The sequence below is a fragment of the Poecile atricapillus genome, chromosome 13 (assembly GCF_030490865.1).
Source record: "Poecile atricapillus isolate bPoeAtr1 chromosome 13, bPoeAtr1.hap1, whole genome shotgun sequence".
NCBI classification, from domain to species: domain Eukaryota; kingdom Metazoa; phylum Chordata; class Aves; order Passeriformes; family Paridae; genus Poecile; species Poecile atricapillus.
In genome coordinates, this window is record NC_081261.1 from 11,497,607 (window position 1) to 11,525,053 (window position 27,447).

Genomic DNA, 27,447 nt, shown 5'->3' on the forward strand with positions numbered 1-27,447 from the left:
CCACAGGGACACAAGAGAGTGGCCACAGGGACACCAGTGAGTGGCCACAGGGACACCAGTGAGTGGCCACAGGGACACCAGAGAGTGGCCACAGGGACACAATGGTTTTGCCCATGGCAGGGTGGCAATGAGCCACCCTGAGGTCGTTCCCTTTGTCAGAGAACAAGGAGAAAACGGCAGGGAGGATAACCAGTGAGTGAAACTGGCTTCCCCACTGGGATAGGATGGGAATGTCCCATCTGGAAAGAAAGTCAAGAGCACCTTCCCAGCCATATATGCAGAACCTAGAAAACTCAGTTCTATCATATTTTTCTAGTTGAATTAATTTAAGATTTTCTTAAATTCCACTATTTACCCTTTTGCATGCCCAAAGTAGCAGTGAGGACACTTACTTGTCTAAAGATATTTGAACACCTCCTGAAATACAGATGACTAAATTTTTTAAGTGTCCCCAACAGTAGAAATCTTAAAAATTAACTAAAACCATGAACAGAATCACCCCCATTTTCTGTTATATTCTTCTGGTATTTCTTTTTTTTACTTGCTGGTAAAGTTGGTATTTGCTTTGATACACATGCAAAACATCCCTGGCAACATGCCCTTCATTTACAATTCTAAAAGAGATATATTGTCTAATAAGAGCATTTTCTACATCTGGCAAGTTGTTACATTCACTAGCATTGTGAATTAAAATCCAAATTCAATTCTACTATCTTTAATGACTGCAGTTAATATTTTTCTCTAGGTTCACTAGCAACTTCATTATCATTAACATCAAGTCACTGGACTACCTCACTGATGAAAGATGAAGCCACTGATTAAGCTGTTCATTATATCCATCAGCATTATACTTATGAGTTAAAATCCTATCCTATTAGTGATGAAAGGAAAGGAATACATATCAGAAGCCCAGCATTAATGAACCCTACTGTTAGTAAATCCACATGTAGCTGCAGTGCAGGACAAATAAAGCATCAAGATTAAAGGTTTGAGCTTTGACAATTACATAAATAATGAAAGAGAAAATAATTTTTAAAACCTCGAAGCAAAGAGTGTTTCAAAACTCATTTTTGCCTCAAGGCTACCCCTTGAATAACAGAAATATAGAGCACCATTACTGTAATTCTCACATGAGAATTTTACTTCAATTTAGAAAATAAATATTTTCATCATAAAATGAAGGTGTATGCACAGTATTGGTTTCAATTAATTTTACTGAAAGCAAAATAAAGCCTTTTGTGATTTGGGAAATTGTGATTTAAGTCTATATGTTACTGGTTCTCCAAGTTAAGTGCTACAGCTTAGGGTAGACGAAATAAAAGAAATTACCAGTAATCCTGAAAAGAAAAAAGAATGCTTTAGAAGTCCGTCTCACCAAGCCATCCAAAGCAATAGAAATTACTGTATGTTCTGAAGTGGTTTTATTAAATATATTTGGCTTTACAAATTTGATATATTTTGAAATTTTTTGTTTTTGTAAAGTTGCTTTTACACTGGCAAAAGAACCTCCATATGTGCTGTGTGGTTGCTATTTATTTGTGCACTGTGGATTTCCTTCCAACCCACTTCTCACCTAGAGCATTTGGTTACCCTAACTCAGCTCTCAGTCAGCGAGTGACTTTAATTATCTGCTGAAAAGTGGCTGCCAGCAGTTGATTAAAGAAATGCCTCAATTCCTGTGTGTGCACCTAGCATCAATTATAACCCACATCTATAAAATCAGGTATTTTAATTCTTCCTACAGCATCACTGCTTTTAAATCCCTGCAATATGTAGGAGTCAACAATTTGAAGAGACTAAAACATTACTTAAGATACCTTAAAGGGGGTTTCAGTTCTAAAAATTGAATTGCTCTAACTTTGTCTGACCAAAGGCACACTGAATAAAGAATTGTAGCATAGGTTTGAATATCCACTTTCCATTATTTTCTCCCATCAGAGAAGATTTAATTGCTGTTGTGCTGATCGCTATTGCTCTTTTTTTCACTGTGCTCTCATTCTGCAGCCACTGGGCTGTGATAGTAAAACAAGAATAAGTTTACTGTTAGTAACAGTCCTGGGGAACTTAGGGATGTGCAATGCAGCACTCAGCTCTGGGAGTTACTAGAACTGGGAAGACAGGTAGGTGCCACGAAAGATACATCCTTCTGGTGCTTAGGCTGGGACTCACAGAGCTCCTTACTCATTTCACTGTGTAATGGCTGAAGGATCTCTACAGATTGATACAGGCAGAACCAGAGAAACCCTTTTATTTTTAAGTGAAAAGTAACTTCAAGGGGAAAGGCACTTTCACTTATACTTAATATACTCACTTATACTCAATACTAACTTTCACTTATATTCAGTGACTATGAAATAAAAAATCCTGGAAAATTCTCACTCAGGTAATTCATCTTTCTTATTAAAATAAGCAGTGTGTTACATGCTTTCTGTCTTTGTTGAAGTAGGTTGGTGTTGATACTACCTGACAGAGAACTTTTTATGCTTGTAGCAAAACAGTAAAACAATCTCAGCAGTTCACTTTGGCTGCTCAATAGTTGAAGCACAAAATAAATGTTTCTGTGGGAACACAAAGGAACGTTTTAGACACACACATGCAGAGATCACTCATGATTTAGATACAAGACTCTACTTTATAATGGAGCTTTTGAAGACAGACATTCCACCTTTTCCATTGATTTTCTGTACATTAAATTGAATAACTAAACCCTAGATATCTGCATTTGTACATACATCCTTCACCTAGTACTTTAAATAGGGAACTGATGCTTTAGAAGAAACAGAAATGCTACCTTATGTTAGTTTATATACATATATCTGTATTTATATACACTGCATATCTTTAACACAGACCAGTTTAAAGGATTTTGACTTTATATATAGTTTTTTTCCCCACTGAGTGCTTAAATATTCCTCTAATTTCCTTAAGGATATAATGAATTATAGGAATTTACTGAAGAATGTGCAATTAGTGAGAAATCAGAAATCCTCTACCCTCAGACCTCTTCCCTGTCCTAATGATGTAGTTGAAAAAAAAAAAAATATCACCAATTCAGTTCACAGAAAATAATAATTCTGTTTCTTTTCTGTCTAGGAATAACCACTGCTAAGATGGATTAACTGTTACTGAAGATTACTGAAGATCTAAATGCCACCTTATTGGCATTTAGACAGCTTTGATCAATATGCAAGGCTGAGAAATCACTTTAACATGCTATTTTTTTCACATGATATTGTTTCTTCTTCATTGTAATAATGAATTGCCTTAATAAGAAAAGGTTTATACCTGAAATGGGGAAAGGCAGCTGTAAGAAAATTGAAAAATGTGCAAGGAATATGTTTAAATACATGACTTTGCCTTTATTCATCACATACTTATCAAAACCATCAGACTTAATCAATAAAAGCTGGGTTGATTCATGATTTAACAGTGCTGATCAGTACTCTATTACTTTAGGCTTTACCTTGGAGACAACATATGTGGCTTTCACACAGTGAAGGCAGCTATATCAAATTTAGCCTCTTTCTAAAATCAGATTTAAGTGTCAGTGATCTCAGGCAAATATGCTCCATGCATTCCACATCAATTTTAGATTTTACTCTGTAAAAAAGGAGGTACTAGCATAATCTCATCATTTAAGTTTGTAACCCCATGTCAAAAAGAAAACCTCACCCAGCATCATATCCATTGTTCTGACCTCTCACCTGTGCTGTCAGGATTTACACTACAGGAAAAGGAAAAAAAACCCAAACAAAACCCACTCCAGAAAACCCAACAAACCACTTTCAAACCCATCCTACAGATGAAAACTCTCTGCTTGCAATGAGAAAATAACTACAGCATCCATACCAGCATGACCTTGTTGCACAAGTTTTGCTAAAAACTCTGACCTGAGGGCTTCTCATTGAAATATTCCAGATCTTCATGTCTCCTTGAGCTCTGTGCTATTAATAACATAGGCAGCAGGGCTTATTCTGATCTCTGTCTTGGGGGTTTTTGTGGCTTTTTTAGTTCTTCAAAGGAACTTCTGTTTCCTGTGACAAACATTTATTCTCTTACTTGATACTTTACAGTTTTATAAGAAAAGACAAAAAATTTTCTGTCCTTGATGGAGATTGATTGAGGCACAAAAGCAGGAATTTTTTTCCTCATTGCAATCCCATTCTTATATGCAAATGCCCTCTATATTCAAAGTGTTTAGTTTTAGTCAGTCAACTTCCTATACAATAAAAAATAAAAGGCACTAACTGAATGTTTCAGATAAAAGAAGGCTGGCTTGAGTGTTTCTGAAAATTGCACTCTCTTAACTAGCTAAATTCCAAGTACTTCTCTGTTTTATAATAGCAAAGAAAAAAAGAAAATTCCAAAGTCAAAGAAATGGAGAAAGGGGACTAAATCAGGAATCCATGCATATGTTACATAAATGCAATCAGGTGGAGTGCATTTAATCCCCTGGATTTCAATATACCTGCTCTATTTTTCAAATCTTGTTGGTATTGAAAAATCTCTTGATTACCTGAAATAATTTGCTTTTCTTAAAAATACATACATAAATAATACTGGATTCCTTTTTAAAATGTTATATTTGAATATTCATAGGATAAAAAATATATTTTATGTAAATGTAGGAAAAAATACAATATAATCTGTTAATTGTGTTCAAGCAGGCCAGACAGTGTATAGCTTGTAATCTTTGGGGAGAGACAAATCAGATTAGTGTGCTCCCATACACTGCCTAATGCTATCAATTTCTGCTTGGAATCGGTAAGAAAGGCAAAAAATCATAATTGGAAAATTAATGTGTAACAGTCTATAGTATTATCTTATTATGCAGTTTGCACTAACGGGGCAAATCTGTGCATGGTGTGCTTTCTCTTGGGGGTCATTAGGTGCCTAAATCCTAAAACGTGTGGAAGAGGAAAAGCTTTACAAAACCAGCTTTAAATAAAGAGGTGTGAAGGGCATAATGCTGATACCAGTTATTGCTGCTGACCTGGAAATACAATTGACTGAAGCAGTTTTCCCACAGTAGTACAGTTTCCTATGAAAAGCTATATTATATTTCAGTTTTCTTATTATGGGCAGCTTCCTCCTAATGTTCTATGCTCCTAACACCCAATCATTCTAGATTACAACAGTTTCAATTCATGCAGTGGGTTTGCCAGAGAAACGTTAATACAGTATAAAAATAAACTATTGCACAGATAAATGTCACCACAGGTCACAGAAGTGACCAAATTAGTAGTAAACGTAGAATCAGAAATCTGTTTCCCAGTGTGATGCCTTTCCACACCAGCTCCTCGCCTTTACTGGGACAAAACCTCTCATAAATGAGCTTTCTTTAAGAAATACAAATTTTTGTCAACCTAATAACAACAACCAGTGACCTGACCTATAAAAAGAAATGCACCTTGTTCTACACCTTAGAGCAGCACTCCTTAAATGGGAATTTTCATTGGGTGGAGTCTCCAGGGCCTGATGCCAGTGTGCACCACTTGCAAGTGGGTTACACACCTGTGATATTTAACATTTCCTGCTCCTTTTCTTTGTACTCACATATCCATTAGCATTTAGTCACCAGTTTTCCCTACAGAACACAAATATAGCTGAAGAAATTCCACTCATATGGGTATGGCACGATGCCACCAGGTTGGTTTTTAATCCCTGAACCACACAGGAGGGAGCTGCAAAGGCTCTGCTCAACATGTAGAAAACAGTGATGAGCAATGGGCTGTGCTTAGAAACCCTGGAAATTGAAAAAAACAAAAAAAAAACAAACAAGGGAAAAGTGCACACAATGTCAGAGACACTAAGCCTTGCTTCCGACGTTATGGTATTAGCTCCTCTAGCCCAGATGACTGGTCATTCCAAAGATTACTTTGGAATTAAGAATTTTTCTCTGAGAGAATCTAGAGATATAAATACTTATAACACATAAGAGGGTTTTTTTCCTGCGATAAAAGAAGATGACTGAAGACACACAGTCCTTCAAATCATGATTATACCTAACCTGAAACCATTCTCATTTTAAATCAACTACCATTATTAAAGCCTCTTAGGATTCAAATATATTTATATAATGACAGGTACTCATGGGCAAGCACTAAGACCCATGATCAATTGTCCAGATTATAGAGTTACTGCCTGGATATAAAATGTGCATTCCAGAGACATAGAATATGAGGATTTGAGGAAATTTCCAATTTCACCAGCAGAATAAAAAAGACAGAATGTATATTAAACGTTGATAGTGCAAAAGGACAAAATTAACATACTGAGAATTCTGGGGATTTTAACAGTGCAATTCAGGCTGGAGAGAGATTTAGCATCCCTCAATTCACAATCCTAATCTTGAGACTCAGACTAGACACCTGGACTCCAGAAACTGGAAAGAATTAATCTCCAGAAGGGTACATCCCCTCGTAAGCCAGGTTTGATGACCTGATTTCGGGGGGATGTACAACTTTCTGTTGGCAATACAGGTAGACCCAAAAATTGATTTAGTTAGATCATTATGCTTAGCTAATCTACACACTAACTCATCAGAAAAAATATACTCTAACTCTGTTTTTTTATTTCTCTCAGCATGTAGAAGAGCTCAGCAGAATCACAAAACACAAGGGCATTCTCCTGAACCGAGGGAGATTTTATTATGCTTTTAATACTGGTCTCATATTATGGAGAAAAAAAAGAAAAAACACATGATGCAGACACAACCAAGCCACAGTTATGAAATAATATGCTCAATTTGCCTGTGAACTGTGCCATTTTTATATCTGCTATAAGCTGTGAACATTAATAGTCTCAAGAACTGTAAAGCATCACAGATACATGTGTGCTGCTGGCACGTACCTGAACAACATTAAAAGGACTAATACAGGAGTCCAACATCTTTCTTCTCTAAACAATATGAAGAATAAAACATGGGAGCTCTTAAACCCAGCAGCAGATCCATCTAGTTGAAATCTGTTCCCTTAATTCACTCTGCTGTGTACTTGCATTATGACACAGCTCACAGTAAGTCAATCACACGGCATTTTACCCACACATCTCTCCCTACCACACATAACAGAGACTTATTGTTCTCTCAGATACCAAAAATATTTCAACAGCTAAAAGCAATTGTGTAAATGGGTATCTTTTGTGGCAACCCTGTGCTTTCCTGTTACAGAATCTACAAAACTGGGCATTGATTTCTCTCACACATTCACGAGTCTTTAAAAGAAAAAAGAGAGAGAAAAGGAAGAATACATGAAAGAGGTATAATATTCAGTTGCATACATCTTTCAGGATACCAGAAAATAACTCAGAACAAATGTGATCTGAATACCTATGTAGTAATAACTTTCATTTATTATTTAAATGGACTGCTCTTCCACAACAATGTATTAAATAGGATTTCCTCTGTCCTTCTGTAATCTATCTAAAATAATTTTTAAATTAAAAACCTAGCTTTTAAAAAGTGACTGTAATCTATTTAGACAGGTCTACAAGTAGCCAGAATCCAGGGTGCTTGATCATTTGTGCAGAGCTGAGCCCGTCCAAGCCCTGACTGTATCAGCAGTAGGAGTGATGGCAACTCCCCCTCTTGGGCTCTGACCTTTCCCTGGTGCTGCAGATCTCAGGGAAGTGCCAGGGCTGTCTCTCCCCAGCGAGCAGAGCTGGCAGGGACATGTCATCCCTCCACACTGCTCTGCACCTGCTCCCCCAGAGCCCTGCCAGAGACGTCTCCTCACCTCTCACACCAAGAGCAGCAGCTGCAAAGTTCATTTACATCTGAACATTTACAGTGTTCAACACAAGTTTACCTCTTGAGGAAAAAAATGGTAGAGAGAATTCTGCTCTCTGTCAGACTATTTGATTAATGAGTGTATGTATTGCTACTGACATCAAGGATATGAGAAAATATTTTCATTGTATCACATGTGGGATTTTGACAAAATCAGATGGTTTTTTAGTGATACATTACAGCCCATCACATTAAAAATCATGTCCATCAAAAAATATTTTAATTAAAAATCCTTCCATAACACAAAAAGAACCCATGTACACTTAGGACCAATATGAATTCTGGAACCTCACTGCAACTCAAAATTTCTTTCTTCATTTCTCTAAAACCAAGCAGCACAGAAATAAAACTTGTAGTTTATAATTGCAGGACATTGAAATAATTCAGTATTTTTCTTCAGCATTACAGACAGAGCTTTTTCAATTCCAGTTCCACTGGAAAAGACCACTTGATTATTCCCATACGAAATTATTCTGTCAGAGCTTTCTCTGAACAAAGTTTTGTCTTTCACTTTTATTTCCATCAGGTCATTTTCCTGGGTACACATGCTAATGGCCAGAACAGAAGTCAGCAGCAACACAGATTTCCATAAAGCAGGCTGCCAGTCTTCAGCATCCTTCAAACTGGATGCATCATTTCTCTTTTTCATAAATGCATACAGAAAAAAAAATTGTTCTGACACTAAGATTTTTTCTGAATAGAACGTATTCTTTGCATTGTTCTACAAAGATGGCAACTTTCATTATCCTAATAAATTAACAAGAAAAGACATCTCTATTGCAATCATGTTACATAAACATCTCACCGATAGAGATATATCATTAGATTATATTTTAAGCTCCCATATGTCACTAGAATTCATGCTCAAACCACCTTACAATGCAATCTTTATGACAGATTTCTGTGGATTAACCAGCTTCCAGTTTTCTCTGACATTTTGTTAAAACTTTAATACTCTAAGCACTGTCGTTTGACATGCTTTCTCCCACTACTTTTTCCAAACACAAGCATATGCTACAACAGCAAAGGCTGCTCTTTGACTTCTGTCTTTTACAAGAAAAATATCTTGCATTGACACTGCATATTGTTTTAAAAGTACTTAGCTTAATAATATTTTATTTTATACATGTGGGACTTTGCTTCCACATATTTTGTTAGTTTTATTACAATCTGTTTAGATAGAGCATGTTAATAGTATGAAACTCACTGACTCTTTAAGTATGCCATCACTACTTTTCCCTATCATAGCAGAAACCTGCTAAGGTTCATCACAGCAAAGAACTACTTTAACTAATGAGCAGGACAGAATATAACACAGATAAAATGATGATGACTGAAGACAGAAAATGGACAGGGTCTTTCCCCTTTATGGCACAGAGCATAGATCACACATTTCACAAGCATGTTGTCAGGGGAATTCCCTGGTATGTCCATATTTGAATAAAATGTATTGTTCTTCCTTCTTGCTGAAGGCTGAAATTTATTTCTTGAAAAATCTTAGGTTAATAAAGATGACTTCCAGATTTGAAACTACAGATAATGAGAAGTTGCAGGGCACTAAGTATCTAAAACTAGATTTCTGTTTCATTCCTACATGTTCATCTGAAAATTCCTGGAAATACTTGCTGCAATACATGATATTTGAATGATGCAGCATGCCATTCCCTCCCTTGCTGAGTCAACTCTGTAAAGAAAAGTTTCCACCACATCATCACTGTTTCTTCTTCACACTGGTCTCTTTTAGGTATTAGGACTAGCTAGAACTAATACCTGATACCTAAAATTATGATTCCTGTTAAGCAGCAACTTCTGAGGAAGCTTAAAAAGAAGGTGAACAGCCCTCCCTGATTTCCAGAACATTGGAAGCAAAGCAAAGTTAGCAGAAATACATTAGCTCTTAAACAGCAACACAGAATAGTGCCAATTTCATGAACACCCAAAAGCCAGGAATACTGATAAACTGGAATTGCTCAAAACCCAGCAATGACACTGTAAGTTCCTGAGGACATTTTAAATAATATTGCGAACTCTTATGGGCTTTTTCTTTCACTGTTATAAGCAACAGAAACAAAGAAAACACACACAATACTGATCCAGGGCAGTAATTTCCCTCTCAGAAAAAAACCAAAATAGCCCAACCACCAAAAGCTCAAGTATTCATTCTCTTTTAAACTATTTTCATAGCACAGAAATTACACACACAAGGCAATAGAGAGGATAACTTCCCATAGCTCTTCCAGAGGAAAACCTGAGACATATTTACAAAGTCACAGCCTTTTATAAAGCTCAGCCTGTCCTGTGCATGCAAATATTGAAAGAAAAACATATCTATGCATACTCAAATACTACTCAATATGTACAGCAATACACTTGTTATTTGCTGATGCTTGCATGCACCTGAAGAGGGAGTGTACACTGTCAAAAGGAGAAAGTGTAAACAACTTTCTTCTAGAAAATAAACCAAAACAACCTTTATGATCTTGATTATACTCAGAGACACCCAGTCTAGCTCTGCTTCAGACTGGTAGGAGGAAAATGCAAATATAGTCTTTGAGAATGACATGTTGAGTTCCCCATCTCTTTATCAAGCCTTACTTTTACATTTTAATCAACTGTTTATACAATGATAATTTCATGCTGGTATATCCATTATTCATGCAAAATCTATTTATCAGAAAGGTTAGGGGGAGCTCTACCTCCACAGTTCCTGTCAAATGTTTTTCTGCTTGTCTTGAGACCCTTCCTGGTGTGGACCACAATGCATGAAAGTCCATCCCTGCATCTCACTGTGGTTATCTTTGTACTTCCCATTCCCACCACCTCCACTTTGAACTTCCACTGCTGCAATTCTTGTCCTAACCAACATGATAAGAGAACAGATCATCTTCCTCTGCAGCACATTTTGTATATTACAAGACCAACACAACTCTTCCTTAAATTCCCCTTTACCTGAACAACTCTTCTAAGTCATGTTTCTAGGACTTGGGTTAACTTTCTTGCTATGCCTTGGATATTCTCTAACTAACACAAATCTTCCTTGAGGTGCAGCCCTTAGAAGGACATAGCCTGGCCACCACATATTGCCACTACAGGACCAAACAGAGAAATTCAGTTATTTTACAAATAGCACTTTCATTTACAGACCCTGATGTCAGCCTCATTATTGCTGCCAAGGATTCAGCATCCCATCACAATCCATGATATCTCCCCAAGGTTGGGTTTTTTATTTTGTCTCGATTCCCACACCCCTGCCTTGGGCTGCCATTTACACCTAGTAATTTCCCAGTTCTGAGATGCCAGAATTAGATGTGAAATTGGGAATTTGATTTCTTTCAGGTCACCTCTCTAGCAAGAACAATGAAAACCTAACTGTCCTTTCAAGCTGCACAAATGTTTTCTAAGTTCCATAATCTTCAGATCATTAAATGAAAACAGTGAAGAGGGACTTGGTAAAAAATTGTTTCCTTCCTGTAAACTCAATCATGTTAATGTTATTTTCCAAATGTGGTTTTCTCTAATCTGTGTTTCCCCACCTTGTTTATAAGAATGTTATTCAATACAACACTAGGAACCTTATTAATGTTAAAATATAGGACATCTACTGCCTCCAGCAAACAACTCTGCTGTTCAGAAATCATCCAGGCACCACCACATGGGATCCACTCATGAATAAGAGTGTTGGGTTCAAAATGGAAAAGCAGTCACAAAAATAGGAGACATTTGCATTTGCAGGGGGGAGATATAGATAGCTGACCATTTTTGCAGACTAGAGGTTTAAAAATACTAATTGGGCAAATAATTCTGTTGCTCATTTAAAATCATCATCATTTTCAGCTCTTACTGTGACTACCCAGATATGATTTTTCTCTGGAGACTGTGCCTCTAACAGAGCCACTGTACTTGCAGCAGTCACAAGGGCTCCTCAGCTGGCACAGAGGGTGCAAGGTCTCACTGTGCTGCCAGCTTTGCAAACACTGGTACATGTTTTATTAAAGAAGCTTTAGAAAGGAGGAAATTCCCTTATTGATGATTCAAACACAAGAACTCAGAAAATAAATATCAGGTTCAGCATGGAATCATCAGTAGTGAGATGGAGTTATGGGGACACTCCCCATTATGTAGTAGGGCAGACACACTAACTGCATTGACTCTTAATATTTGTGCCCCAGCCCAGGACAGACAGTTAAAGGCAGTTAGGAAAAATCTAGAAATAACATTTCTGAGCGAGGCATGTTACTACTCCACTTAACAGAGCATGGAGACCAAGACATACATGCATTTACTCCTGCAAAGGCAAGTGGTGACAGAAAACATAGAAAAAAGCAATGACAATCAAAAATCCAAACAGCTCAGAACTGCCTTCATAGCCATAAAGGTTACTTGCCAGTTTTCTGTCTTGCTGACGTCCTTTTAGGAAAATAGTCAAGAAAAAATGTTTGGTTTGGTCATATGTATGGACATACTTCACAGGACATTTAGTGTGGAGTTATGACACAAATCACAAGGAATTCAAGTAATCAGCATGTCTGGAAATAACATGGGAACATGAAAGACGTTAACTTGGTTTATAATAGATGGTTTAATATATCTATTATAATACAATAGATAACAACTGCAAGGCTGGGGCTGAGCTCCCATCCTGACATTGTGGGATTACTAAATTGTTGGGCTGAATGCAGACTTTGTGGAGCTTTGAAGAAATTCTGATAATTTAGGGATATGTGGAATTTTACAGATATCTGCAAGACTTCATTGCTCAGGAGGCCTGGGATAACCTTACCCTTCTTTTATATATGAGAAAAAAACCTGGTCATCTGTGTTCCCCCTCGTTTGTGCACTGAACATTAATAAGCAAGAATGGATATTCTCAGAAATTTTTATATTTCATGCTAACAACCTGAAAACTCAAATAATCGACATCAAGCACACAGCAGGTGAACTGGCTACGTTCCTTTTTAGGAAGATTCATGTTCAGAAAAGAGAATATTGAGACAGGCCCCAACTTCAATAGACCACCTTTTCTCTCTTAAAATACCATGGAGGTTACAGAACTTTTTCATTCTTTACTATCATCATTTTTCAGAGAAGTCATACAGAGCATGCAGACAGGTAAAAAATAGATATGGAATGAATTACCCTGTCCCCTAGATGAAATATTCAACCATTAGCAAGATTTATAGAAGCACAAGCATGTGCATTCCATAAGCCAGCATGTCTACTCTTACAAAACAAATTTCTGAGATATCTATCTGATCACACACTTCCCAAGGCCTTTTTGCACTAGTTTGAACAACTTGAAATGCAAAAATATGTAATTTAGCTGCAGACACACAGTTAATAACCCACAATAATCTCCTCATCAAAAGCCATTATAACTAAAGAGAACCTCTACTCAAATGTGTTTAACTAAATTGTAACATTTATTCTGAGAACCAGACCAGTTTTTAAAATTAGTATTTATTTTTACATCTCTTCCCTTAATTGTAATGCTGTATGGTCAAAGGTTGCTATATTGATAGATTGATAGATTGAGAACTGTCAGTCAAGAAGGATTTAATGCTGTGTACACTGAGGCACTGATGTCAAATTTAGCAAACAGTAACAGGATGCAGGATCCCCTTGAGATGACACAAAGCACCAAACCCTGCCTTGTCCAGATGGCAACTGGAGCAGACTGACCTCACACCTTTGACATCTCTGAGTAGCAATCAACAAAAGACTGCAAATTTTTGTCTGAACAGTAAAAATCTCATTTAGCCACTCTGTTGCACAGATGACAGCAGAATGCTTCCATGGGTAAAACTCCATATGTTGATGATATTTTCCCAAAAATCTGGAATACAAGCCCATTTATTAAAGACTCTGGGTACCACCACACATCAACAATAACAGGTATTATGAGAGACCAGCAGCACTCAGCTCAAAAGAGGTACAACACACTTCAGACTGCATGCTCCAATTGAGATGGGAACATCTCCTATGCAAACCTCTTTAAACGGTGAAAGCTTTTGGTTAACATTTATTTGATCAGATTTTACTGAGATAAGGACTCTGAATCTCTTTTAGCTATATTGAGCAGAAAACTCCATTGACATGAGCCATTTCCATCACAAACAAAACCAGAACTTTAAAGTTACACACACACTATAGGAAATAACACAGACTTATTGATAGGTCTGCCTTCTGCAGACAGCTGCAATGCAGTGGACAAAATCTAAAACAACCAAGGGGCTGAAAATAGTCCAGGTTAAAGTACACAGAACTCCACATCAGCTCATCTGCCCTTCTTTGATTCTATAAGAACAGATGTACACTATCTGCTAATTATCTTCCTCTATGCAACAGACGCCGATATTTTGCTCAGATATTTTTATAGCATACTTTGATATTTTTATCATGATTGGAAAACCAATTTAGATAAGGAAAGATCTAACTAAAAGGCTTGCCTAGTCATCATTCTCATAATTATTTAGGGCTTACATTCATCCTTCCTATGGAAGCAGTTTGCAATCTATTCTGAGCAACTCACTAGGGATGATAGCGCTTGAGCTGAGAGCTGAGTTTCTTCAAAGGTCAGACACTCATGGAATAACCATTATGCATAAGCAAATTAGGAAATTTGGATATATATCTGAAAAACAGAATTATAAGCCCTTAATACAAGGTATTGCCTCATTTTTTTTTTCAGACTGAGTTAATTTTTGGCTGGTCAAGAGGCCTCATGTGTTGACTTATGAACATGTGGAACCAACGCTGCTGTATTTTCAGCCCCAGCTGGAGTCTCCCTAGGGAGAGCAGCGTGTTCCACCTTCTAGCTAAAACATTTGCCACAATCATCCAAATCCCTGAAGGTAAAGACGGCTTAAAAAAGCCCCAAAAGTGCAAAAATATTAAAAAAAACCAAACACATAAAACAAACAGCTGCTCTAGATTGCCTTTTGTTTAAGGAAAACATGCTGCATTCCAAGCTACAATACTTTCCCTGTAAGAGATAGAAAAATCACAAAATGACATTGTTTCTATATAACCTGACAGCCTACTCACCTCTAGAGCATCCATATTAACATCTCAGTATTCATTCACAACAACACTTTTCTAGTCCAAAAAGGAACACACTCAAAGAAGTAGTCAGAGAAGCCTGACTCGGTGGGAGGTGCTGGCTAACACTCAAGCAGGAAAGACGTGCTCCAGCCCTTTCAAAAAGAGTTCATCTTCCAACAGCAGATTTAATACCCAGAAAAAAAAGTGCAGTTTTAATCAGCCTAGAGAGCTTCCTGTAAAAGCAAGTCATTTTAAGATATAAAGTATGAAAGCACTTTACACTGCCTGTTCATGTGGCCATTACAACTAAGAAAACCATCCTCAAATGATAATTACATTCCTGCTTTTACAATTGAATGTCTGGCAAAATTACAGCCACACCATATATAAGAGGCATATCGAACTAATTTATCAAATATCTTTTTAAAAATTCCTTAAAATCAAAAGCAATTTAGCATCCAGCCACAGAACAAAGTGTCCCTGAGCACAGTGTCAAGGCCAAATAAGAGCTAGCACATATGTATATATATGCAAATAGGAACTCACTGTTCATTTGCAAAGACTCGTCTTAAAAAAAGTGACTAAAAGTCTGTTCATGGATCACTCAGCAGCACAAATTGACAGGAATGTGCATAGTACAAATGCTAGTCATATTTGCATCACTTTCAAGAATCCCCATCCAAAATAAAGGTTTTTTTCTAACAAGTATATTTTTAATTTTTGTTTGTAGAAATTAGAAAAATTAACTGATAGGAGTTCAGACCTCATAGTCATCTTCTCTCAGCAGATTTCAAATATTTCCCGTGTTTTGCTGTGTTCATAATTCCATTATATTCATAATGAAACACACAGATACGAAAGTTAAAACCACCATTTTATTTTTTAAAGAAAGTTAACATATTTAGCAAGCACCTTGTCCTTTTGTAATGCAAGCAATTTTCCCACATCTATACAATCAATTCTACAATAATATCAGCAGTACATAAAGGGTCATTGAAAAGGGAAGAGGGGTAAAATGTGAAAGGGGGAAAGAAACAAAGGAAAAAAAAGAAAAGCAGAAAAGAGGGGGGGGGGAAGGGGAGAGGGAAGGGGGGGGGGGAAGGGGGGGATGGGGAAGAGACAGCTATGCTGTACATAGCACACCATAGGGTAAAATGCTAATTTTGGACATAGTGAGATGCCAGCTTTTCTGCCATTACAGCAAAACGTAAACCTCAGTTCTTCATCTTCCCAAAAATGAATAAAAATAGAGAGAAGTAAAAGACAGTTCTTCTTGGGCAGCAAGACAACAACTTTGATAGGAAGCTAGGTTGATTTTGCAGGAGGGAAGTGTCATGCATTTACCTATAATGCTGTGGAACTTGCAGGACTTGAAGAAAGCTGTTCTTGAAACCTGGAAGGAAAGCAATACTCTAACTAGTACATGTGCACAATACCACCACTACCTACCTATGCTACAGTAACACACACAACTTACAGCGTAAAGGCATTACACTTGCAATACTGGGATGCACCTCTGCTCCCCTGCACGTTCCTGTAAGCTGTCTGTGGAGAATGAGAAGTTCCTTGGCATGGATACCATCCATGACATGACAATAATTCTAACAGAATAGGAGTCACTAATGTTACTCTTTATATTAATTAATTTTGGTCTGCAAAGAAAAGAAGATAGAGAGGGACCATAGGTAAAATGAAAAAATCTGCTGTTGTACTTTTTGTCCCCTCACAGAATTTTCCCCAGGTTGTGTGTCAGGAACAGGTTACAAGTATCCAGACAGAAAAAGTCCCCAAAAGAATAAAATCATAATTCACAAGCAAAAATGTAACTTACCAGCATTTCAATATCATTTAGGTTGTCTGTGCAACATTTTGGTGCAGATCATTCTTCCAGAAGTCAGCTGTTGAAGGGACGACTCTTCCACCAACAGACTGTTGGTTCCTTGGAGTCCCCTGATTTCAGTGATGGGCTCCCACACAGGCAGATTCAGGTGCCTGCTGTGCTTTTATGAAACTTGTTCCCATAGCAGCACACAACAGCTGTGTTTCCCTTGAATAAAGCTGTGTCTGATATTGGACAAATATTCACTTCTAATGTATGCTGACTGTCAATAAACTGTTTAAGAAAACTGGCTAAAAAGTGGTGAAATCACCAGGAAACTGACATGCAAGTTTATGCAAAATTCACCAAATACTCAAATAATCAACTTTTACACCTCAGTAAAGTTCCTGGATTCAGCAGAGTACTTGATTACATCCATGTAATTGCAGATTCCTATTGTTAGCAAGGTGTCATTTCTAATGTACAGTACCAGCTCACATCATGTCAGAGTGCAAAGGTGTGCTCTTACACATAGAGCCAAATACTGAACCCCACATTATTTTTTCTGTTATGTTACCCTGTTTTTATGTGAGATTATTGGCTGGGCTCAGGTAACATCTCGAATACTGACAGCAGTGACACATTAATTGCCAAATGAGACAGGCTTGTATGAGAGGAAATGCACACAGTGGATTGCTCTGCAGCTGAGGAATAGAAGTACGACATACCACAAGTTCCAAATCTCTGCATTTCCAATACATTCTTGCAAAACTGACTAATTATATCTGTGCTCCATACCCAATAAAGACAACTTGTATGTTTGTACAGTCACAGAATATAGAAAATTGCCTTTTAAATGTATGTGACAAGGAAGATGTTATTGAGCCAAACATCATAATGAAAATTCTGAGCTCATTACCCAGGGGAAAAGAACCCTTACTTTGAGAGTTTTTAAACCATAACAAGCAGTGACAGAGACACTTCAGTCTATATAATGGGAATAGTACCTGTGTAACTGAACAAAGAGATATTTTTCGGACTTTACCACACCAGATCATACATGGAAGAAAAACTATATCATTAACTTTTTGTTAAAGCAAAAGGCTAATTGTACAACACACTGATTTATTCAGAGCATTCTCATGGTACTGTCATTCTGTTACATGACTTAGAACTTTTTCACAATGCAAGTCAGGCAGCACTTAAGTTCTATTTCAGATCAGTAATGCTGAATACTTATTCCTGATTCTGCAAGGCAGATGGAGGATCCCAGGACAGGATAAATCAGATAGAAAACTTCAATTAAACTTCTTCACTGTTATGGTCAGGAACTGGAACAGGTTGTCTGGGGAGGTTTTTCAATCTCTGTCCTTGGAGGTTTTCTAGACCAGACCAGACAAAGCCCTGAGTAACTTGGCTGACCATTTCTTAAACAGATTAGTCTAAGGACCTCCTGGGGTCCCTTTCATCCTGAATTATTCCTCAAGTATACCTTGAAATATAAGTACGTATTAATCTACTTAGTGACTTCTCTTCCTCATTTAAAAAGCAACATTGAAAAAACCACACCTTCATTATCACGTAAGAGCAAAAATAAACCCCAGCTCTTTTATAAATACAACATAAATGACAAAGACTATAATTTTTATTTCTATCAACCACTTAGACATCCTTTCCTTTACAAATATTCATTCACAAAACGTTTGCAGGCTACTTAGTGTAACAGAACTATTATTCGTGTTCCATTTTTACTCAGAACAAATGCATATCCTGAGAAAGTTTATCTAAGAGTTAGAAAAGATATCTTGAATTTCCATCCAAATAGTTTTAGAGTGTAAAAAACACACTGGATACTCGAAGTGGCATAGGTATCAAACATTTCTAAAACTAGAATAGTTTCCAAGTGTACAGCAATTGCACACCAATGCAACAACCTAGTAAATTTGCAGTAGCACTTCCCCATATCAACTATAGTGATGTCAGATGGATAGAAGAAGAATTAGTCAGAAGATAACTCCTCTAGCACTGCCAAAAGTTGGATAAGGCTGAATTCTTTTAAAATGAATGACTGCTGTCATAAGCAATATTAACTTTGAGTTCAATATATAAACTTAAGACATAGGGAAATGGTACTGCACCCAGTAGAGAAAGTAGCATGTGTTTGCTAAACATGGGTAGAATTTGATCAGCCTGACTAGCAGCACCAAATAACACGAGCAAATGAAAACAAAATGAACCTGTTTCACAAAGCTCTCATCATTAGCAAGGTGTAATCAAGGGATGAAAAGACTGTAATTTTTAACTTTGACAGTGCTGCTTCTAATTCAATTTCTTCTCTGTTATTCCACCAAAGTAAAATACTGTTTCCTAGGCTTGTCTGCTTGAAAGGTCAACCCTTCCTCAACCCAAATCTAATGTCATAATCAAAACTAAAGATGATCTTATTATTCACCCTGGCTTCTACTTGCTGAAACAGAACCAATGAGATTGTTTTCCTGTTCACTGACCAATGATGCAATATTTTGCATTTCAGTAAGAAAAAGTAAAAAAAAAAACCTTGGAATTTGGAAAAAACCAAAACTAAATCACCCAAACAAAAAAATTACAACCCTGCTGGAGAATACAGACATTTCTTTAGAAAAGCTAATGAGGAGGGTTAAGGTCATACTTGAGAGATGAACCTCCAATTCCTATTCTAGAAACTTAGGACAAATGGACAAGTATCAGTGACCCAAAGACAGAGCACACCAATCTGGTCATTTGGCTTGCTCATCAAGCAGCAAATTGAATTCTTTTCAGAGAAGGAACCTAATGAGTGTTGCCACATCTCACCCCAGCCCAACTACTGTCCATAGGGAAACAAGGGACACTATGCCAGGGCAGGGTAAGAGCTGATCTCATTTTGTTTCTTGTTGATGTTTTGTAAATAGGCCAAAACACCTAGTCAAACTTCATCTGAATCCACAGTTCTGCAGTGAATCAAATGTTCATTTTCATTCTTCCCCCATTTAAGTAATTAATGAGCTGAACAGCATTAGCAAGAGCACTGGCATTAACTGTTTGAGCTGCTGCTATCAGTGACCAAGGGCAAATACAGATCAGACTGACAACAGACTCAAACAAGTGCCCTCCTGCCCTTAGATGTTTTGAAAACTAATCTAAAAAACCTGAATTCATTCTCTAATGTAAATGATGAACAAAAGACAATTGTAGTTATATATATGGAAAAAACCCTCTATCTCAGGAAATAAAATTACAGTAGAAACATATTTCACTTCTTTTCACATGTGATCACCATGTAATAGTCACAGTTTGCATTGTCTTCTAAAGCAAGAGACCTGAGGTCCAGGGATTCCAGCACCTGATAAATATTACTATTTCATAAGAGCTGTATTATGTGGAAGAAACTATTTCATTTTGAAAAAGACAGTAGACTGCTTAAGTAACCTGATACCACGAAGAATAAGCCATTATTAGCTTTCACTACCACCTCCATCCCTTTTAATGGTCTAAAACCGTTTTAAAAGAAGGACCTAACCACATGTGTACTCCAAGGAAAATAATAAAAACAAAGTATAAAGCCAAATCATACACTACAACCTGCTAAGGTATGTAACAATATCACATGAATTTTCCAATAGCACCTATAAATACTTATTTTTCTTGAAAAAGTCACCAGTTACAAGGCATCTGAAAAGAATACCAAACCTACAGAAAAAAAATTGCCTGAAGTGTAACATTTTATAACTGAGATCCTAAAAAATAAAACAAAAGGTGAATATTTACCTTGTAAAATTCATACCTTCTCAAAACAGGACTGTAAAATGCTAATCTTTCAGCTTTCCATACTTCCACATAAATCACTGGATATAAGATTATAGAACTTTTGTTAGAAATATATTCTTTTCTTTTGGAAAATATATTTCTGCTCAAGAGATGCCTTCCTGGATATGTAATTTATTTATTTTCCCCAAACCTTAGCAAATACATTTGTTATTTTCAGAATATGGATGTTTTGAAAAGGGCCCTTTTTGTTTCCAATGATCCCTTAATAAAATGCAGGATTATTTATAATAAGGAAAAATTTACTCTTGTTCAAACTGAATATAAAAGACAAAATGCATGAGAAGTTTTAAAACCATTCACCTTCTATTTCTGTCTTTTTTATTATATATGTTCTCATATTCAACTGTAGACTGATTAAAAAAAAAAAAAGGCACTTAAAATTATTAATTTCTCTGTGGAAATCCATGTTGCCAGTATGGTCTGGGCTGATTAGATATTAGATGCCTGGCACAGATTAGATATTTCTATACTGCATTCCCTTTTAGATTTAACTCCAGGTAGCTTGAAAGAATTAAGAGTCTTTTGCAGAGCTCCTCTACAATTCTTTCTTCATTTGCAAACACTACATCACCTTGTTTGTGCTGTGAGAACTCCCAGAATGCAGAGACTGCTGTAAAGATGTACTGAGATATAATGAAAAATGGAAAATACTTCCCTCTTGCCTACCTGTAGGGTAATATATCTCAGATGTTATATTTGAGCCACAGTCTGAGAGCCCAACCCCCAGCTGGGTGTGGGGGTGTGTGTTACCAAAACCTGATGAGCACTGGTTCCCTTGTACACAGCCCACCCTGATCATATGCACTGATGGTGAATCTAAATTTCCTTCCCCTCTTGAGACTACACAGAAGAATCATCTCCTGCTGAGGATTATTTTAGCTCTTCCTGAATCATCCTATCTCCACACTGAAGAGGAGTCAAGGATTTCCTGTTCATTTTCAGTGTGCATTATGCCACTGAAATTATACCTTTTCTCTTCTCAGCATACTTGAGATTAAATTACTAAGGACAAATAAAGAGCAAAGTACCTGTCCCAAGGAAGCCACACTAGAAGCTGATGGTGCCAAAATGGCAATGAACATAGGTGGAATTCATCACTGCTTGCTAAACAGCCCATGTCTCTCCTCCACACACACTGCTGTACAGGTTGAATTGGCACAGAATCCAGATTAGGAAATCTGAATATGGAGATGATGATGAAGAAAGGAGCACTTTGATAAGATTACCTTAGATAGAGGAATATCCTCTCTGCAAGGGCCATGATGCAAAACAGACTAAGCTGAAGAGACAAAGGGGATGGAATGCACATTAAGTCTGATAAAAAGAAAAAAAAAAATAAAAATTAACAACTTTTAAAATTCTAGCTGTCAGTGGCCCAAGAGTCATGTGTTTAGCTTTTCACTTCCTGTGTAATTGTTGGAAGCCACATGTTGCCATGGTATCCTCCCATGCCGAACACCCCACTGCTGGGGATGGACGGTTTCCTGCCTGGCATCAAACACATTTTCCTGTCACCCAGAAAGCCTGGTCAGCTCCTGGAGTTCTACATTTGTCCTGTGTGACCTGATTACAGCTTTGATCGATGGCCAGAGCAGCCATCTGCAAAGTACTCAAAGCTTCAGCAAAAGGCTACTTTGGTTTCTTTTCAGTGCCTTAAATGTACTCATAAAGTCAACTTGAGCACACAAAGATGCCTTCTCTATCTTTTGTTGATGAGCTTTCACAAATGGTCTGATTAGAAAGTGTTTGGTACTGGGCTGCACTGCCATGGGGAGGAATGATACTCTTTTGACTCTGTTTCTGGCTTTTTTCAGATTCTCTTACTGAATGGAAGTTTTTAACCTAGTGTTCTTCTCTGGTGGTTTTATCATGAAGTAGAAAAAAAAGAATTCCAATGATTTATGCTCTGAACACCTCAGGCTTTTACATAAATTAAATGTCCTGAAAACAATTATTTCTCATTCATCAGCAAAGCATTCCCCCTGCCTGTGAGTGCTTTTCCCTGGTCAGTACAGCCACATGGGGAGCTCCCTGTCTGCCAAGGCCTCCCATAGCAAGGCTTTGATGTGCTTCTTTAATGCCACTTTGTTTATACTCTATGGAAAGTGTTTCTGAGGAGAAACTCGGTGCATTCTCGTTTGTTCCACAGCAATAAAGAAATGGGAAAAAACCCAACAACCTGCTGTCACAAGGCAGATTCTGAATTCTACCTCAGTATAACATAAATATAGCCAAGCCTAGCCCATTATGAAACAAGATAAGAAGGAATTGCAGTAATTTTTTTACTTTATGTGGCACCACATAATTGAAATGGACAAAGGTCCAGATGTACCAGATGAATCTTGAAAAATTGCATTTAAAAATATTCAAAAGAATCACAATAATTTGTTAGGCTGAGGATGTGCAATATGATATTTTATTAGTTTATAGGAATATGAAGTATTCATCAAATTGCCTTGTACTTCTTATTGCCTTTGAGCTCTCACTAGTCTTATGGATGATTAGCTGAGACATTCCTTTCAACAGCTACAATTCCAGAGAGGCAGGAAACAGCAGAGAAATAAAATCATTCTCAAGAATCATCAGAAACTCAGAAATACAAACTGCAGTGGCAGAGGTAGGGTGCAGTACAGACAGATATTTATTGAATTAAGTCAATATTCAAATGAAAAAGAAAAAAACTCTGTTGCCTGAAAGTTGGGAAACTAAAAAATGATTTCAGGGTATTATAACCCTGCTGTTCAGTATGTTGGAGAAAAAAAAAGAAAGGGAGGAGTAGAAGATCTCAGAGTAGACCACCTTGGGCATGACTGCCCTGAGGTTTAGAAGCATCTCAGAAAAACTGAATATTCAACAAGCCTCTGCTTTTAAAGGACCTCAGTGTGCAACTAGCTATTCATGGAAAAAACCAGGATTTCATTTCTCAAAACTGATACTTTTTAAACTAATAGGAAATAGTCCTCTCTTATACTTGCAGCATCTCACTAAAACTGCCCTAGACAAATATGAAAAATGCTCTCTTTTATCTTAATAGATGACATCACACCCTCTTATGTCATGTTTTATATTTTATATACAGCCCTTTTCACAAGAATTTCTAATTTGCAAATTAATCTATATTTATGCAAATCTAGGTTAACGAAAATTTGACATTGGCCACATATTTCAGTAAGCACTACGATATGAAGAAAAAAAGCAGCCCAGGCATTTAAGATGGTATTCAACTCTGGCACCAGTAAGAGGATGAGGAGAGGAAAGGAAGAAAGGAAGGAGAAGCAGAGAAAAAATGGAAGGACTTTAGAGACATTAATGTGGATTGAAATGGGATAAAAATCTGTAATTACAACTCACATCATCTGACTTCACAGTAACTCCTTTTTTAAACAATGTATATCTAAACTGGATTTCATAGAAGTATTTGGTATAAGACTAATTAAGAAAAGACAGTTATAAAAGATATGTAAAAGGTGTGTAGGAAATTGTACTGCACTGAAAGGTTGTGCTCAATACAGAGAATAACTGTAAGAAAAGCTCTTCTTTCTTGACATTAATATTCTCTAGTGTGTTGATGAAATTTTTAGTGAAACAAAATCAGCAGGCTTTTTTAGGACCAAGGATGATCAGAACAAATATAACAAGAAGTGGATAACCTTGAGGACTGTAGCAATATTAAGAACACTGATTTATGTGAACAGTGTTATGAAATGCTAAGTCATGTGTTCTTAGCACTATGCAAAAAAATTCTTCAAAAAGCTAGAAAGAATCCACTGCTGGAAAATGAGCGAGGAAGGGAAAGACCTTACTGTAGTGTTCCAGAAAAGACTCTCACCTGTGATATGCAGTGATGGAGAAAGGCAGGATTAATACCCTAGTGTAATACAGATTTCACCTGGGACACTATTTATGGTACTAGTTATTCCTAATGAAGAACTAATGGCAGTTCTGCATTTCTCTTAACATTCTCCTGCATGAGAAAGCTAAAAACTGGAATATTCAGTTTCATGAAATGAAGTCTATGAGAAGCTACAAGTGTTTTCATTAACTGTGCCATGAAGGTTCCAGGAGGGCCAGAGAAGTTAATTTAAAAAAATTTTAGGCCCAAGCAGTGAGTATTAATTTCATGCCTTCATAGGCATGAAAACACTTGGGGTAGAATTTATAGACTATCTAACTACTACAAGAAAACAGTGATGAAACAGGCATTCAACAGCATCAGCAGGGCAAGAAACCAACCTTCTTCAGGCATGGAGCTTAATCACTTCTTAAAAGTGATTATGACTTCAGCACCTGCACTGAATGACTCAGAAAGTCACTTTCATTCTTATTCACTCTGCCCATCTACCTACCAGCATTTTTGCCTGAAGTGATTCATGAAGAGTAGACAGACAGGCTTTCATCAGGACTGATTGATGTTTATGAACACCAATCATTTTCTAAAGTAGCATGACAGTACTTCAAAACACAGTTCAAGTGTTACTTTATCCACGTTTAGTGGACTTTATTACTGCAATGAAAGACAGGCTGGCTACATGTAGTATCCTGATTTAAATCCATTTTATCTTTTTGATGCTGCAACAGAGCTCACAAATCCACAAATGACCTCTGCTCTAGGCATCCCAATTTCTATGGTAAATTCAACTTCTATCCTTTCTGTGATATAATGAGCATTAAGTTTTCATACCAAGTGGAACAACAACTTTGAGTGCTCAATACCTCAGTTTTTAGGATTTTTTCTTGAAAGATAAGTGATCTGCATCAAATCTCTGCTCTAAATCAGATAAAAGGGAAATTTCAATTTGTAAGTCCCACATTCTAAGTCTGAATGAGAATAGGTGCTCTCATTGAAAAGCAGAGACACAATTTAAATTTCTGCTTTGCCTAAGGACTGACCTGACAGGTATTTTCTGGGAATATTTTCCAGATTGGGTTGTGAAAGGAAGAGAGGAGGGATATCTAGTTTGTGAATCCCAATAAGACTTAGTCATTCCAGCAATGCAGAGAGATGGCAAGGTCTTGTTGGCCATTTAAACAATGCTGTAAACTCAGAGAAAGGACTTCCTCTGACACTCCATCTTCCCACCTTACACATGCAGTTATAAAATAGAAAAAAAAAAACAGGTCCTTGTTACAAAAAAATTAAAAGACACTGTCATAGCAAAAATTTTCTCAATAAAAATCTCTGTAAGCCTGAATTATGCCAATAGTTTTCTCACACATTATAATCAGCCTAATATATATATATATATATGTACACTACCTATATCCTGGCTGTATAAGAGCTGGCTGCAGGTATGAGATTCTGAATCAAATGCTGTCAATGGAAATTCTACACTGATCTACAAAAAAACCCCAAACAAACTAGATTTTATCGACTCTCAGTGCAAAGACCATCACTACGTTTGCTGCTTGTGAATACCAGTACACAGAATTTTAATGACAGTCTCCTCGGCTTCCTTATGCAAGGAAATTATTTCGGGCAATGGTGTCAAATGTGTATCTGCAAATTCCAGTAAAATGAATGAAATTTGGACACAAATGTAAAGACATTCTTAAATGCTTTCTCAAAAAGAAGTTCAGCTGTACTGAGTTCTTACCAGACTACACCACAAATTAAACACAGAAATCCAACATATTTTATAATACATAACTTATTTTAAAAACACACTTACTCATGTACCATATATTAAAATGTGACATTAATCTTGAAAATTCTGATATAATCTTAATTAGAGTGTTAAATAACATGCTTGCAATATTGTCATTATAAAAGTGATCATTAATCTTTTTCAGAGAAAAAGAGAGGTTTTATTTCACAAGTTTTTATGTAGATAAAAAGTTCAATAGACACAATCAGTATATATAAACAGGCTGTTTACATGCATTGAAAGTTTAACTACAGCACAGTGATTAGGAAAAAACAAAACACCTATTTCAAGGACAATTCTAACCTCTTGCCTTCACTTATAAATGGAAACAAGCTGCCACACAGTTCAGCAGTAAAGGAGGATAAAGAACTGATAATAATCCTCGTGCTCCTCACATGAACTCCAACAAGGCATTTGAATGAGACTTTTAAAGCTGTAAATTGTCCATCAAAGCACAGAATAACTTTTGCTAATCCTTGTGCCACAAATTACTAATCCATCTGGAAAGCTATTTTTTTTGCATGTGTTTACAAGGATCTAAACATCATCAGACAGAAAGACAACTGGGTTAGTAATGTAAAAAAAACAAAACAAAAAAAACACTGAACAGAACCTGAAAAAAACAGAACCCAACAGAAATATAAACTCTAAAGCAGTTGACCACAGAATAAGTAGGATTTGCAGAAGTACTTACAGCTTTCAATCTCCAGCGTGCAGTTCTGCTCATCTAGTGGATATCTCCGCAGGTCCATCATACAAGCAGCTGTTGTTGTAATTCTGGGAAGGAAAGAGAAGAGTTTGTTAATGTGCCTTACCCAATCTTTCCTTGGTCACATCTTGCTGAAAGAAGAAACTGTGTTTGTACATAACTGATGCTCTGCCTGGTTTTGTTTGGATACCCTGTCTGCTGCTTGCTTGTAACTAATGCTGTCCCACTGATGTTATCCCAGCCTGGTGCTCATGCACAGCTTCCCCTTGACACAAGTATTTTCTGCTGTGTGTTAAGCACAGCTGACTGGCCAAAGCACCTGGGGAACCTGCTTCCACACCATTAACAAAATGAGAGCACTGGGAAGCAGCCATTTGTAGAAGCTTTTGAAAGGCTGACCAAATGAATTAGCTCAAATTGTAAAATCCAAGATGATGATCTCCACAATAGGACCCAAGATGGAGTAGATGGAGTGTTTACAACACATGCAAACACTAAGACATTACAGAATCAATGTCTTTCTGAAGTACTGATGAGAGATTGGGTGCCCAACAGTTTCCTTCTCAAAATCCTGTCCCGTGTATGAGGTTTACTACTG

The 27,447-nt window shown here is 36.9% G+C and overlaps 1 protein-coding gene across 2 annotated transcripts in view; it reads right to left on the reverse strand.

Annotated features, from left to right (window-relative positions):
* GABRB2 (gamma-aminobutyric acid type A receptor subunit beta2) overlaps positions 1–27,447 on the reverse strand; it is a 133,376-nt gene that overhangs the window by 34,225 nt on the left and 71,704 nt on the right. For both annotated transcript variants that reach the window (XM_058848671.1, XM_058848672.1), the window contains exon 5: positions 26,835–26,917. In XM_058848671.1, coding sequence (XP_058704654.1) covers positions 26,835–26,917 — 83 coding nt within the window. The remainder of the gene's footprint in view (positions 1–26,834; positions 26,918–27,447) is intronic.